The following is a 14,608-nucleotide window of genomic DNA, read 5'->3' as shown; positions in this document are numbered from 1 at the left end:
CTCCTTAGGTTTTCAGTGTGGTTTATGGGAACAACATGCATTCTGCCTTCTTATTAAGTAGAAGATTCTGTCCTTTTTAGTATTTTGAAAATACCATTGACATTACAAAAGTAACCTCATTGCTGAAGACTAGGGAGAGTCTTCTGGGCTTTGATTCTTCCTTTGAGTCTCAGCTCTGTCAGTTTCCAGATTGGGGTTTGGGGCAAGTTAACTTAATTTTTATCAAGTTTAGCTTCCTATCTGTATAAAGGGCATTATTTTAGTACCTGCTGCAGGTAGAAAACATGTACTTCTCTGGCTACTGAGGAACTCATTTCATCTATAATCCCTCTAACTAGTTTTATTATTTTACTATCTCCTTCCCTTCTTTATTCTCTCTCTCTCTCTCAGTCTGTGTGTGTGTGTGTGTGTAGAATATAGTGTAGACACTTGATATTTTTAGGGGTTATGTCATAAGATCGTTGGGAATCTGCAAATACTTGAATGACATTGGAATATATAATATATGTGTGTATATATATATATATATATATATGCTACTTATATATATATACATATTTTTCCCCCTCCCCATAACAAGAGTTTTTAGAGATCCTTTAGACTTGATGAGTTATTTTGTGCTGCGAATACAAAGTCACAAAGCAGAGTGAGAAGCCACAGCTGGATGGTTATCCAGGGCCGCTCAGTATTTGCACGACTGGCTTCTGTCTGGCAGCCTCTGCACACAACTCCACTCTTTGCTTCAGGAAAATTGCAGACATTGAGGCCTGCTTGAGAGTAGTGCCGGTTGTTGGTATTAAATCCGTGAGTGCCAAAAGTTCCTATAGTCCTGCATGTTTAATATATTAGGTAGGATTTACATTTTGTACTATGTAGTTTTATATTCGACTTCTCTTAGTGTATATCATGTACATTTCCCCGTGTGTGTGTGTCTTTTTAAAGGTACTGCAACAGCCACTTGCAGGTACTTGGCTTTATCCCGAAAAAAGAGAGGAAGAAAAAGAATGATCCTATAGATGAGGTGAAGGTCAGGCACCAGATGGATACCATGGCCTTTAGCCTGACGGTGCCCCCGTTGGCCCTGAAGATGCCCAATGGACTGGATGGCATGTCCCTCTCTCCACCTGGGGCTAGGGTCCCTCTCCACTACCTGGAAACCGAGTTGGAAGACCCATTCGCTTTCAACGAGGAAGATGACGACCTAAAGAAAGGGGCAACTGTGAGAAAGAAGTTGCAGAGCAAGTTGGCCCAGAATCGGCAGCGCCAGAGAGAGACCGAGATTTTGAAAGTCCGACAAGAGCACTTTAGTCCCCCTCCTGCGCCCTCACAGCAGCAGCCCCCGCAGCAGCACTCCCGCCTGTCCCCTTTATCCACTTCTTTGAAACCTCCAGCGCCACCGCCACCGCAGGGTTTAGTCTGCAAGTCGCCTCCACCTCCGAACACCAGCCTACCAATGCAGGGAGTGGCCCCCACCACGCACACTATAGCACAAGCAAGGCAGTGGTCCCACAAGAGGCCGCTGCCCCTCCTGCCATCCAGTAGGGCTCCCGCCGCGGACCCGCCCAGGACTGACCGGGTCCTCATGAAAGCCACAGCCTTCTCGCCACACTTCTCCTGTATAAGTCGCCTGCAGAGACTGGTGAAACTGTGCACCCAGAAACATCAGCTGGACACTGATCTGTTTCCCCATTTAGGTGAGTTCTCTTGTTTCCCAGCTCGCGTGCACGGAAGGTGCCTCCCCTTCCATGGGAGGCTCTGTGTTCAGAACTGCCGTGTATATCACGGGGCTGGAGGGACCCTGAGACCCTGTGGTCCAGGGAAGGACTGTGTTTGGGGAGACCATCATAAAGGCAGCACGCTAGGGGGGAGAGGATGATCCTTGGTGGCCAGGATAGGGAAGTAGGAGTTGGGAAATTTGGAACGACAGTCACAGTTCTTAATACTGCACCAGCAGTATTAGAAGGCAGTTGTGTGGTTCTCTGCCCCTGTGTCTGATGAACTTTTCGACATGTCTTATCTTAGGACTTTGGAATAATGATAGCATTGTTAATACCTGCTGACAGTTAAAAAAAAAAATTGTAAGAAAAAAATTTCCCCAAGCAATACCTATTCATGATTTAAAAGTGAAAAAATACAGGTAAAACTTTAATGTAGTGAAATGTCTTTCCTTCATTGCTTCTGAATTTTCTTACTCAAGAAAATCTGTCCGATCCCAGGTTTATCCAGGTATTTTATATTTTCTTATTGATAGTTTGATTGTTCTGTGTTTAATTATTTCAACCTTTAATTATGGTGTGAGCTATGATTCTAACTGTAGGAAAAATCATTTGCATGACATGATAGTAATAGAAAAATAGGAAAAGGATGGGAATAGAGGAAGAAGAAATATAAATGGTCAGTAAACCAGTGAAAACCTTAATCCCCATAGCAGGTGTGGAAATGCAAATTAGACTAACAATTGCTATCAGAATGGCAAAAATTATATCCAGTGTTGATGAAGCGTCTACATTCCTGGTGAGTAATGTGACATTATTTACTAATTAAGAGTGTATATAGCCAACAGACTCACTTTGGGGACTATATTCCTATGGGTGAAGAAAATACCAGAATGTGAGGATATGTTTATTGTAGCATTGCTGGTAGTATTAAAAGTCCTCAAACAATATAAGTAGATGTGCCCATGTTATATTACCAAGGAAAAAAATCCATAGGTATTATATTACCCCATTTTTATAAAAATAAAAGTGAAAAGGGGCGCCTGGGTGGCTCAGTGGGTTAAGCCTCTGCCTTCAGCTCAGGTCATGGTCTCAGGATCTTGGGATCAAGCCCTGCATCAGGCTCTCGGCTCAGCAGGGAGCCTGCATTCCCCCCCTCCCCTGCCCCCCTGCTTCTGAACTGCCTGCCTCTCTGCCTCCTTGTGATCTCTTTCTCTCTGTCAAATAAATAAATAAAATCTTAAAATAAAATAAAAAAACAAGGGACATCAGTGTTATCTATCGATCAGGCATATGGACAGATAGATGTTTGCCTGTTGGGTGTAAGCCCAGGTCTCTAAAGCTTGAGTTGTTATGCACGACCAGGCTGTTAACACTGACTATCAAGGGGAAGACAGAATTAGACTGGATGTTTTTATGGAGATGGGGATGGCAGCTCCTCTGATATTAGAGTTTTATATTATTTCACCTGTTATTAAACCATGTGTGACTTTTGATAATTAAAACAACTAATAAAACTTAGAGAAAAGGTATAGAGGAAAAAAAGTAGAACACCCAAATCTTATTAATACCCGTTTGTTAATACCTTAGTATATTTCATATCTGTAAAATTGGGTTCCTGCTATACATACGTTTTATCACCTGTTTTAAAATTTTTCATGATGTATTGTGAAGGTAGTAATTTTTCATACACAATGTAATTTGTCACAGCTGAATTCTTTCTCTAATTTAGGTTGTTTCCAGTTTATATTATTATAAAGTGTTGTAGCTCTGTATAGCCTCATAGTAAAATGATTACTGTCACATCTTTAATTTTTCCTTCAAACAGATTCCTAGAAGCAGAATTGCTATCCAAGCTTTTGCATTTTTTTAAAAGCTTTTTGATACATGTTGTTGGATTTTCCCTCAGAACTGTTCTGTCACAATACCCTTCTTTCAGCAGGATATGAGCATGACAGTTTCTCTACATCTTTACAGTACTGGATATTGGTTATTATTGTGCCTTTGCAAATATGATAGAAAATTTGCTTTAATTTGCATACCTTAGATCAGTGCTTCTCAGATTTTTGGCCTTAGCATCCTTTTACACCTTAACATGATTGAGGACACCATAGAGCCTTTGTGTATGTGAGTTACATTTGTTGATATTTACTGAATTAGAAGTTATAATTGAGAAATTTTTAAAATGTTAGTGCATTTTTTAAACAGGGTAACGTGTTCTTTTTATGAAATAGCTATGTTTTCTGAAAAATATAATGAGAAGAGCATGATTATTTTACATTGTTTTGTAAATCATTTTTTTTTTTTAAATTTTATTTATTTATTTGACAGAGAGAAACCCAGCTAGAGAGGGAAGAGAAGCAGGGGAAGAGGGAGAAGCAGGCTTCCTACTGAGCAGGGAACTGATATAGGGTTTGATCCCATGACCCTGGGATCATGACGTGAGCCAAAGGCAGACAGACGCTCAACAGCCGAGCCACCCAGGCGCCCCTTGTTTTGTAAATCTTAAAAAAATGTGTGATTTGCTGAAAGACAGCTAGATTCGCCTGTCTGCTTCAGCATTCAATCTGTCATGATACGTGGTTTTGATTAATATGTGAAAATATGGCTTACACGTTGTAGTTGGAAAAGGAAAGAATATTTTACTAGCTTTTTTAAAAAAATAATTGTGGATATTCTTATTTGATCCTACGCCAAAATATGACAAATGGTAGTTTCTTAAAGATTAGTTGTGAAATCTGAAACCATGTCAAGGAATTTTGGAAGCCATTACATTAAAATCCATTGATCTGCTTTGCACTTTGAATGGATCTTTTTACCCAATGCGTGATTTTGTAACACCATACACTGGTAATTTTGGAAAATACTGGTTTACCTAGTTAAGCACATGTTCCAAATGTGGACATATTTAATTATACAAAATTTTAAAAACCACATTCGTGGGATCCCTGGGTGGCTTCATCAGTTAAACATCCAACTCTTGATCTCATCTTAGGTCTTGATCTCAGGGTTGTGAGTTCAAGCCCTGGGCAGGGCTCCATGCTAGGTGTGAAGCCTACTCAAAAACAAAACAAAATCACGTTCATTAATACCGCCAGCAGTCTCATTGGAAAACTGTGTTAGAAAGTTGTCATAGACTTAGTGATGACTTGCAAGTTTTCAAAAAACAAAAATCAAGCGTTCAAGTGAAAATCTGAATTTGGCAGCAAATCCTGTCCCTTGTTCTCCTTGAAGTGACAGTTTCACTGTGTTCATTTTAGAAAATCCAAGTCTTAATAACCAGCGCTTGTCAGTAGCTCTTTCAAATAAAAATGATGTTGAATGGGAAAAACAGCTGGTTGAGGTCACAGTTACACCAGTGCTGCCAGTGCTTTCCTACAAGACAACCACCATACGCCTTCGGGGTGCAGCATGGGGGCCTTCTGACTTCACATGGGGTTACAGAGACTGGTGTGAGGATGTGTTGTCAAGAACTAAGATTTAATAAAATAAAGTCTTTAATATACCAAGATTTTCAAGGATATTCTTTTTTTTTTTTTTTTTTTTTAAAGATTTTATTTATTTGTCAGAGAGAGGGAGAGAAAGCACAAGCAGGGCAAGCGACAGGCAGAGGGAGAAGCAGGCTCCCCACCAAAGTGTGGGGCTCAATCCCAGGACCCTGGGGTCATGACCCGAGCTGAAGGCAGAGGCTTAAGTGACTGAGCCACTGAGGCACCCTACGGATAATATTAAAACTTATTTATTATTTACTTATTATTTATTCATGTAACTGCACGTCGTGGTGTGAAACAGAGTGACGGCTTGTGTCGTTTGGTGCCACTGCAGGGAGGAAAGTCACAGGGAGAGGGAGCAGCAGGGTGTCCCTCACAGGACTCCAGCCCGGGACCTTGGGATCATAACCTAAGTCGAGGGCAGCCCCCCTTTTATTTTTATTTTAATTTTTTAAAATTCAAGCATATTAGGGACCCAGGTTTTCAAAACAAAGGTTACTCTGGAGAAGCCAGAAATCGTAATGCACTGTTATGACCAAGTGTAGCCTGCCTTCATGTCAGCAAAGAATACTTGAAGAAAAATGCAGTCTTATAACCAGGTTTTACAGTCTTGTCTGCACTGCTTATCTCAGTTAGTTATATTAAAACTAGTGATAATGAAGCCAAGATCGAAGGTTTGCTTTATTGGACAGTTAATTTCACAAAAGAAACACTTCCATCTTAGTTTTTACAACTTAGGTCTTGACTTATTCAGAGAAGATAGAGATGACTTAGTAGAAATTATTACTAATAACACAAAAATAAAAAATAATTCATTTCCTAATTTTAAAAGATACCTTAAGTGTTACTTTGTGTTTGAAAGTTTGAAAGACCTCGCCTTTCAATATCCTGTCCTGGAGCTAATGCTATTCTGATTACTTGTTTACTTTTTTTTTTAACCACTAATTATTTAAAAGAAAGTAACTTTTTTTTTTGAGAAATGTACTTTTTAAGGTGACCTAACTTGGGTAGTCATCTTAGAACTAGATTTGAGGTTTCTTTATGCCAGTGGCAATGTGTTAGTTAATTTTAAGCATTTATAATTTGCATTTCGATTCCCCTTTTCTTAATTTCCCTATTTGGCCCATGCAAACTTATTTAAATTATAGGAGCAAACTCTGAGGTTTAATGAAGATGGTTTTTAGATTTTTGAGAGTCTCAAGAAGGAAGACTGATTACTAGTTCTCAAGGTATCTCATTCAAGTGTAGTAGTGGTATAAGGATATTAAAGTTACGCATGTTAGACTGTGCAACGCATGTTAGACTGTGCAACGTGGGTACTTATTGAGGCCTTTTTAAGATAAAACTTCCAAGAAGGTTAAACCTTTATGTTGGAAGCTAATAATTATCCAATCGTTAGAATTAGTAGCCTCTAACAAAATAAGTAAGCACTGTTCATCCTGTATTTCTTTGTTTTCCCCTCTAAACTTGTTTTTCAAAATGCTGCAAAATGTGACAGCTCTTGTTTAAAAGAATTCAAAGAAAGCCCAGGCCACAGTAGAAATAGAATATTGACCTCTTACCCTTCCCTCTCCCTGCAGAGGGCAAGAGCTGGGGCATGGCCCTGCCTGGTGGATGGAGTCCTTTTCCTCTGGAGGTGTTGGGAAAGGGGATGGATGAAGTTATCCTAGGGCCCTCGTGGAAGTGTAGCGTGAATCCACCAATATATTTCGACTTCTTTCTTACCTGAACATACATTACCCTTGTTTTATAGTTTTTCAGACATTACGTGTAATGTTTAATGTATGGAAAGACTTGAGCTCTCTGCTTATGTTTCTGCTCCGTCTGTGAAGTGTCTGACAAAGAAGTTCATCCTTGCAATACAGCTTTTTTTGTTACAGTGTCATTTTTTGAAACCTGAGTCTGTGTTACACATCATTATTAATATTTTTATCAGAATAGGGAGGCATTTATTCATACAGCGGTAGTATGTGCTGTAGGCTTTGGGTTATACATTTTGGGTAGCTTTTTTCCTAAATTTTAAATAAAAATGCATTTTTGTCTAACTTGCAATATCTTGTCATACGTCCCAGGGTTGGACTGGTCGGAAGAGAGCGGAGAGGAGCCAGAGGACTCAGAGCAGGCCTCACCGTACCGGGTGGCGTGGTCCATCCGAGAAACCCTCAGATACGAGAGACATACGTAAGCTTTCCTTTTTGGTTTTATTCTCCAGTTACACCTCTAGTAGCCTGATGTTTTACTCTCTATGCTAATTCTTTTATCTCATTGGATCTAGTTATATTGTAATGGAGGTAAAACAGATTCCACTTGGGAAGAAATGTACTATTTTGTTTGAGGAAAGCTACTTTTCAGTTTTCTTGGTAAATTTGTTTCTGTACCTTTCCCATTTATCACCGAAGGAACCGATTGGAATAGAATTTTAGAATGAAAATGGACCTTTGAGATACCTAGGCCCATTCAGTCATTTTACAGAAGAGGAGCCCAAGGGCGAGGCAGTCTAAAGAACTGGCTTGTGGCCCCAGGGCTACTTGAGTCCCGAGGCCTGACTTCTCTTGATCGACTTTGGCCGATCCCTATAGTAGCTAGGACAGTTTACTTCAGCTCTGCCTTCCACAAGATTGAGCCATTCTTTAATCCTTTCTTTTTTTTTTTTTTTTTTTTTTAAAGATTTTATTTATTTACTTGAGAGAGAGACAGTGAGAGAGAGCATTAACGAGGAGAAGGTCAGAGAGAGAAGCAGACTCCCCATGGAGCTGGGAGCCCGATGTGGGACTCGATCCCGGGACTCCAGGATCATGACCTGAGCCGAAGGCAGTCGTCCAACCAACTGAGCCACCCAGGCGTCCTCTTTAATCCTTTCTTAAGCGCTGGGTATTTCTAATGTGCCAAAGGGTTTTCACGATAATGTCATTAGAGGTGCTTGCTTTCTGCCTTATCCGAAAGCTGTGGATTGATGAATACACAACTCCTTCTGTGACCGTGAGAAAGCCCTTTCTGTTTCAGGGGACTGTCCTAGGGATTCACTTAGTATAGTGGGGCCATTCCGAGATAGATCCTTGTCTGTGGAGCCAAAAAGATGGCCCTCAGACTCAGCTTTCTCTTTTTTTTTTTTTTTTTTTTTTTTACTATTATGGTTTGAATAGATGTTAGGTAAGATAGAGGTGAGGCCAGCTGTCTGCCCCAGGCCAGCTCCTAGACTCTCACGGTATCGTTGTAGGGACATAAATTCTCTAGAGCCTGGTTTTTTGGTTTATAGGCTTAAAATATGATGCGTTAGTATACCCAGAGCTGATGAGGCTCAGAGAACTGATTCTCTAGAGACTAATGTAAACACCAAAATGCCAGTTTACAGTGAGAAGTAATCATTAAATAATAAAAATGTTCATTAAGCAAAACTACATGGGGAGCTCATTTGGGCCTGGACGAAGAGTTAGCTGGATTTACTAAGGTCAGGTGGCCCGGCCCTCCCTGTCTCCTAGTAGGATTGGAGAATGCTGCTGTTTTCTTCCCTCTCCAAGGTTCCATTTTATGTATCAGTCAAGACTGTATCCTTTCCATTAGCATAATTCTTTTTTACAGATAAAGGACAGTTGAACTTAACACTCTCACAGTTACAGATGCGATCAGTCATGCTTCCTCAGGTCGTTGTTTGTGTCAGCTCAGCTTGATTTGGGATATTTTGAGTTAATTCTGCAAATGGCTGTAACTGAGGAAACGTACCTTAGCTTAGCACAGTACCTGGCGCCTAGGAAGTGGATGTAAGTGGTAGCGAAGATTCCTGTTGGAATTCTCTGATGACCTGAATGTCGGTATGGGCTGGGTTTGCTCTTATTAGGAGAGACACAGTTTCTGTTTCTGTCCTCTCTTCCGGCAGACTTTTCAGAAGATTTCAACCATTTCATTTTCCTTCCTCCCTGTAGCGTTTTGCTTTCTTGGTTGCTTCTGCCAGCTGACTTGCTCTTTGCCTTACCACAATGCACTTTTCCTAGTTCTTCTTTTCCTTTAGAGTATTTGTCTCTTTTTACACGGCTGTCCTCACTTCTTGTCCCCCTGTCACTTTAGTCTTTTCCCTTCATTTATTCATTGATTTATTCACTCATTCAGTGTATTCTCGTTGAATTCTCACGTGCTAGGCACGGGGCACGCCATATTGTTTCCCTTGGGTGAAACGTGGATTGACTTGGTTCCCGGCCCTTTCCTTGTCTGCGCCTCCATGTCTATGTCCGCCACTGTGCCCCTGTCGTGGGAACCTTTGTCTTGTATCAAAACCACCCATGGAACACGTTTCAGTTTCTTGTTGAAGCTACCTGTCTTTTATTTTACCTTGTTCTGAAGTGTAGCCGAGAATGGACAGCTATAGAAAATGGGCCCCACCTAGCCTGTCCATTATATCTTTAAGAAGTTTTTGCCATTTAAAATTTCTTAGACGGTTTTACCATTTAAAATTCCTCCGTGACGGGGGACTGGGTGGCTCAGTTGGTTAGGTGTCTGCCTTTGGCTCGGTCATGATGCCAGGGTTCCGGGATCGAGTCCCTTGTTGGGCTCCCTGCTCAGCGAGGGGGATTCGCTTCTCCCTCTTCCTGCTCTTGTCTTCACTTATTCTTTCTCTCTCCCTCTCAAATAAATACATAAAATCTTTTAAAACATAATAAAATAAAATTCCTCCAGGAGTTCATCCAGTTTTTGGAAGAAAAACTGATAGCAGTTTGATCACCATTCTCTGCCGCCTGCCCACCTGCTTCCCCCCCAAACCTGCTTTTCATGAATTTTCTTGCTAAACCAGGATTATGCTTGAAGAAATTTTAGGGAGAAAGTTTGGCTTCCTCCACCCCCTCCCCCAAGTATGCCTTATGCCCAGCAAAGGATTTGAATTCACGACCCAGAGTTCAAGAGTCACATGTTCGGAACTAGAGCGTATCATGCTTAGCGAAATAAGTCAAGCAGAGAAAGACAACTATCTTATGATCTCCCTGATATGAGGAAGTGGTGATGCAACATGGGGGCTTAAGTGGGTAGGAGAAGAATCAATGAAACAAGATGGGATTGGGAAGGAGACAAACCATAAGTGACTCTTAATCTCACAAAACAAACTGAGGGTTGCTGGGGGGAGGGGGTTTGGGAGAAGGGGGTGGGATTATGGACATTGGGGAGGGTATGTGCTTTGGTGAGTGCTGTGAAGTGTGTAAACCAGGCGATTCACAGACCTGTACCCCTGGGGATAAAATTACATGTTTATAAAAAAATTAAAAAATTAAAAAAAAAAAGAGTCACATGTTCTACTGACTGAGCCATCCAGGCACCCCTGGCCTTGTTTTGGGAAAGATTTCTTGCTTAATTAGTTTAGCTGTAGATGCATGTACCGAAGAAGATCTCCCAGGCTCTTATTTCTATCTCAAGAGCAGAAATAAGTTGGAATCTTAAGTAGATTATGAATAGTAATTAACTTCTAGTAGGTGCTTACCTTTTCATATTCCTAATTGTGTCTTTGATAGAGAATAGTTCTTGAATTTTTTTTTTTTTTAAAGATTTTATTTATTTATTTGACAGAGAGAAATTACAAGTACACTGAGAGGCAGGCAGAGAGAGAGAGAAGGAAGCAGGCTCCCTGCTGAGCAGAGAGCCCGATGCGGGACTCGATCCCAGGACCCTGAGATCATGACCCGAGCCGAAGGCAGCGGCTTAACCCACTGAGCCACCCAGGCGCCCCAGTTCTTGAATTTTTTGAGGTTTATTTTTACTTACTTATTATTTATTTATTTATTTATTTAATAAATATACAAGAACTTTATTTTTGAAACTTTTAAACTAGTAATCATTAGAAGGGAATCTTCTTTAACTTGATCTTTTCTTCTACATTTGAAAAGTATCTCATCTTTGTTAACATTTCCTTGGCTTTTTCCAAATCATCTTGTTCAAAAGCTCTGCTCACATTGTCAGTCAGTTCTTTCTGTTTAGCTCTGACAATAGATTCAATCTCTTTCATGGCAGCTTCACTTTGAGCTTCTGCAAGTTTTTCATTGATTTCCATTATTTCCATGAGGAACTGCCTGTCCATTTCATAATCTGTCCCTTCAGGAATCTCTACTCCATGGAGCTTTAGAAGGTATAGTCCCCTGCTCAGGGGAGCCAGAAGGGTCTTATAGGCATCATTCACCAGGGTTGAATGCTTCTCTGAGAAGTCCTTTTCAGTCTGAGACCTCTGGCTGAAGAAATCAGGGTGGACAAGACGCTGTATTTCCTGGTACCTAGTCTGAAGCTTTGCTGTGTCAACTCTGAAGGCACGGTTGCAGTCCAGGAGGCTGAAGTAATCTCGAGTGGGGTCAGGTGGCTGCAGCGCGTGGCACTGTGGACAGAAGAACCCGTCCCCACGCATGTGGCTCCCTGGGCCACCGCAGTTCCAACACTGGGGGGAACTGTTTCCCGCCAGAGACGCAGCACTGCAGCTTAGCGGTCTCCTTCCGAGGACCCCTGCCGGCCACAGGCCTCGCACCCGGAGCAAGGCGCCAGCTCTCCTGCCCCACATCTGGCCGCGGCCTATGTCGCCGCGGTCACCTGTTCGGGGGTTGGAGAGAGAGCCTTACTTACTTATTTTTAAAGATTTTATTTATTTGAGAGGATAGGGAGGGTGCACTAGCATGGGGTGGGGGCAGAAGCAGAGGGAGAAGCAGGCTCCCCACTGAGCAGGGTGCCCAACAAGGGACTCGATCCCAGGACCCTGGCTGGGATCATGACCTGAGCCAAAGGCAGATGCTTAACCAACTGAGTCACTCAGGAACCCAGATTTATTTATTATTAGAGAGAGGGCGCTCGTGAGTGGGGACAGGGACAGAGGGAGAGAATCTTGGAGCCAACTCCGCGCTGAGCCTGATGCAGGGCTCCATCCCATGACCCATGAGATCATGACCTGAACCCAAACCAGGAGTCAGACGCTTAACCAATGGAGCCACCCAGGCGGCACCAGTTCTTAATTTTAATGAGTACAATTTATTGGTCTTTTTCTTTATGGGTAATGTATTTGTGACCCATTTAAGAAATCATTGCTTACCCCACAGCTTCACAGTCATGAAACTGTTCTCTAATACTATCTTCTAGAAGCTTTATTGTTTTACTGACAATCTTTGCAGAAATTTATTTTTGTATAATTTATATATAATGTGAGGTGTGGTGCTAAGGACAATTTTTCCCCGTGTGGATCTTCTCTTGAACCAGTGCTATTGAAAACATTGTTGATCTTGCGTTGGAACCCTTGGCATGAATCTGTATGTCTCTTTGTTCATTTTCTATTCTTTTTCATTGGTTTTTAAAGAACCAGCTTTTAGTTTCATTGATTCTCCTTCAGCTTTATTTCATCGCTTTCTGTTCTTATCTGTATTATTTCCTTCTTTGTTTTGGTTTCATTTGTTTGTCTTTTTCAAGGTTTTGAGGGGATAGCATAAACCTGGGATCTTCCTTGTTTCCTACCCTAGACGTTTGGTGCTGTGCATTCCCCTCTACATGTGTTACGATCTCCGTAATGCATTGCTGTTGTATTTAAGCAGTTAATTGTCTTTTAAGGGTATTTAAAAGAAAAATACTCTTTTGTACTGCACCCATATATTTACAATTTCTCGGGTTCGTTCTTCTTTGACTAGTTCCATATTTCTATATGATGTCCTTTTCTTTCTGTGTGAATGGTTCACTTTAACATTTCTTGTAGTGCCGCGCTTCTGGTAGTGAATTCTTTTAGCTTTTATGCCGGGAAAAGTCTTTCTTTTGCCTTCATTTTTAAAAATTTTATTGAGGTATAATTGACTAGGCCACTGTTGGGGGAGGTGCAGAGGGAGAGGGAGCCTGGCGTGGAGACTGACGTGGGACTCAATCTCACAACCCTGAGATCATGACCTGAGCTGAAATCAAGGGTTGGGCACTAAACTGACTGAGCCACCCAAGCGTCCTTACATGCCTTTTAACATTTTTTAATTGAAGTATAATATTGGATTAGTTTCAGGCGTCTAACAGTGATTTGACAAGTCTATATGTTACACTCTGTTCACCACAAGTGTAACTCCTTTTCGTCACCATACAACCCTTCTACCATCGGCTGTATTCCTTAGGCTGTACCTTTTGTTCTCATGACTTACCGCATCACCAGAAGTCTGCACCTCCCTCTCTTTTTTATCCCATTTTGCCCGTCTCCGTACCTTTCTCCCTTCTGGCAACCACCAGTTTGTCCTCTCTATTCATGGGTCTATTCCTGCTTTGTTTGGTTTGGTTTTTTAGATTCTACCTATAAGTGAAATATGTTACTTGTCTTCTCTGACCGATTTCTCTTAGTATAATACCCATCATCCGTAGTTTTAAACCAGTTGTGTAATTCTTTTTCTTTGTTTCTTGTGCTTGTGATTCATTGACCTTTTTGGATCTGTAGGTTTATGATTTTCATGAAATTTAGAAAAATGTTACCCTAGTTTTCTTGAGTTATTTTTCTTCTCCCTTCTATTTGAGAGACTTAGTTAGGCATATTTTAGGCCACTTGAAATTATTCCATTATTGATCTTCCATTCACTTTTTTAAAAACTTACACTGCATTCATTTTTCTCCCCAGTCTGTTTTTTCCTGTGTTTCTTTTCTTTCTTTCTCTCTTTTTAAAAAAATATTTTATTTACTTATTTGACAGAGCGAGAGAGCACAAGCAGGGGGAACAGCAGAGGGAGAGGGAGAAGCAGGCTCCCCACTAAGCTAGGAGCCCAATTCGAGTTTTGATCCCAGGACCCTGGGATCACGACCTGAGCCAAAGACAGATGCTGAAGCATCTGAGCCACCCAAGCACCCTTGTGTTTCATTTTGAAAAGTTTCTAGAGCTATCTTCAGGTTCATTAATCTTTCCTTTTGTGGCATCTAACCAGCCATCAATCCCATTCAGTCTATTTTTTCATATTAGACATTGTATTTTTAATCTCTAGAAGTTTGTTTTGGAATATTGTCCATGTCTCTCCTTAATGCTGTCATGATTACTTTACCTTCTCAAACATGTGAAATATGATTATAATAACTGTTCTTTGGTTCTTGGTTTACTAATTCTGTCATCTATATAATTTCTACATCTGTTTCTGTTTGATTTTTCTTTCTTTCTTTCTTTCTTTTTTTTTAAAGATTTATTTATTTATTTATTTGACAGACAGAGATCACAAGCAGGTAGAGAGGCAGGCAGAGAGAGAGAGAGAGAGAGAGGAGGAAGCAGGCTCCCTGCTGAGCAGAGAGCCCGATGCGGGACTCGATCCCAGGACCCTGAGATCATGACCCGAGCCGAAGGCAGAGGCTTAACCCTCTGAGCCACCCAGGTGCCCCTGATTTTTCTTTCTTATGGGTCCTAGTTTTCTGTTTATTTATTTGACAGAGATCACAAGTAGGCAGAGAGGCAGG

General features: G+C 41.1%; 2 protein-coding genes across 4 annotated transcripts in view; one reads left to right on the top strand and one right to left on the bottom strand.

Annotated features, from left to right (window-relative positions):
* Window positions 1-14,608, top strand: part of INO80D (INO80 complex subunit D) — a 67,218-nt gene that overhangs the window by 23,822 nt on the left and 28,788 nt on the right. For all 3 annotated transcript variants that reach the window (XM_059393300.1, XM_059393301.1, XM_059393298.1), the window contains 2 exons: window positions 943-1,694; window positions 7,279-7,387. In XM_059393300.1, the coding sequence (XP_059249283.1) occupies window positions 943-1,694; window positions 7,279-7,387 (861 nt within the window). The remainder of the gene's footprint in view (window positions 1-942; window positions 1,695-7,278; window positions 7,388-14,608) is intronic.
* On the bottom strand, window positions 10,977-11,777 carry LOC132012841 (iron-sulfur cluster co-chaperone protein HscB-like). The gene has a single exon (XM_059392642.1). The coding sequence runs from the start codon at window positions 11,727-11,729 to the stop codon at window positions 11,022-11,024; it is 708 nt and encodes a 235-aa protein (XP_059248625.1). The 5' UTR covers window positions 11,730-11,777; the 3' UTR covers window positions 10,977-11,021.

The sequence above is a fragment of the Mustela nigripes genome, chromosome 3 (assembly GCF_022355385.1).
Source record: "Mustela nigripes isolate SB6536 chromosome 3, MUSNIG.SB6536, whole genome shotgun sequence".
Lineage (NCBI taxonomy): Eukaryota > Metazoa > Chordata > Mammalia > Carnivora > Mustelidae > Mustela > Mustela nigripes.
This window is presented reverse-complemented; position numbering and strand designations above follow the sequence as displayed.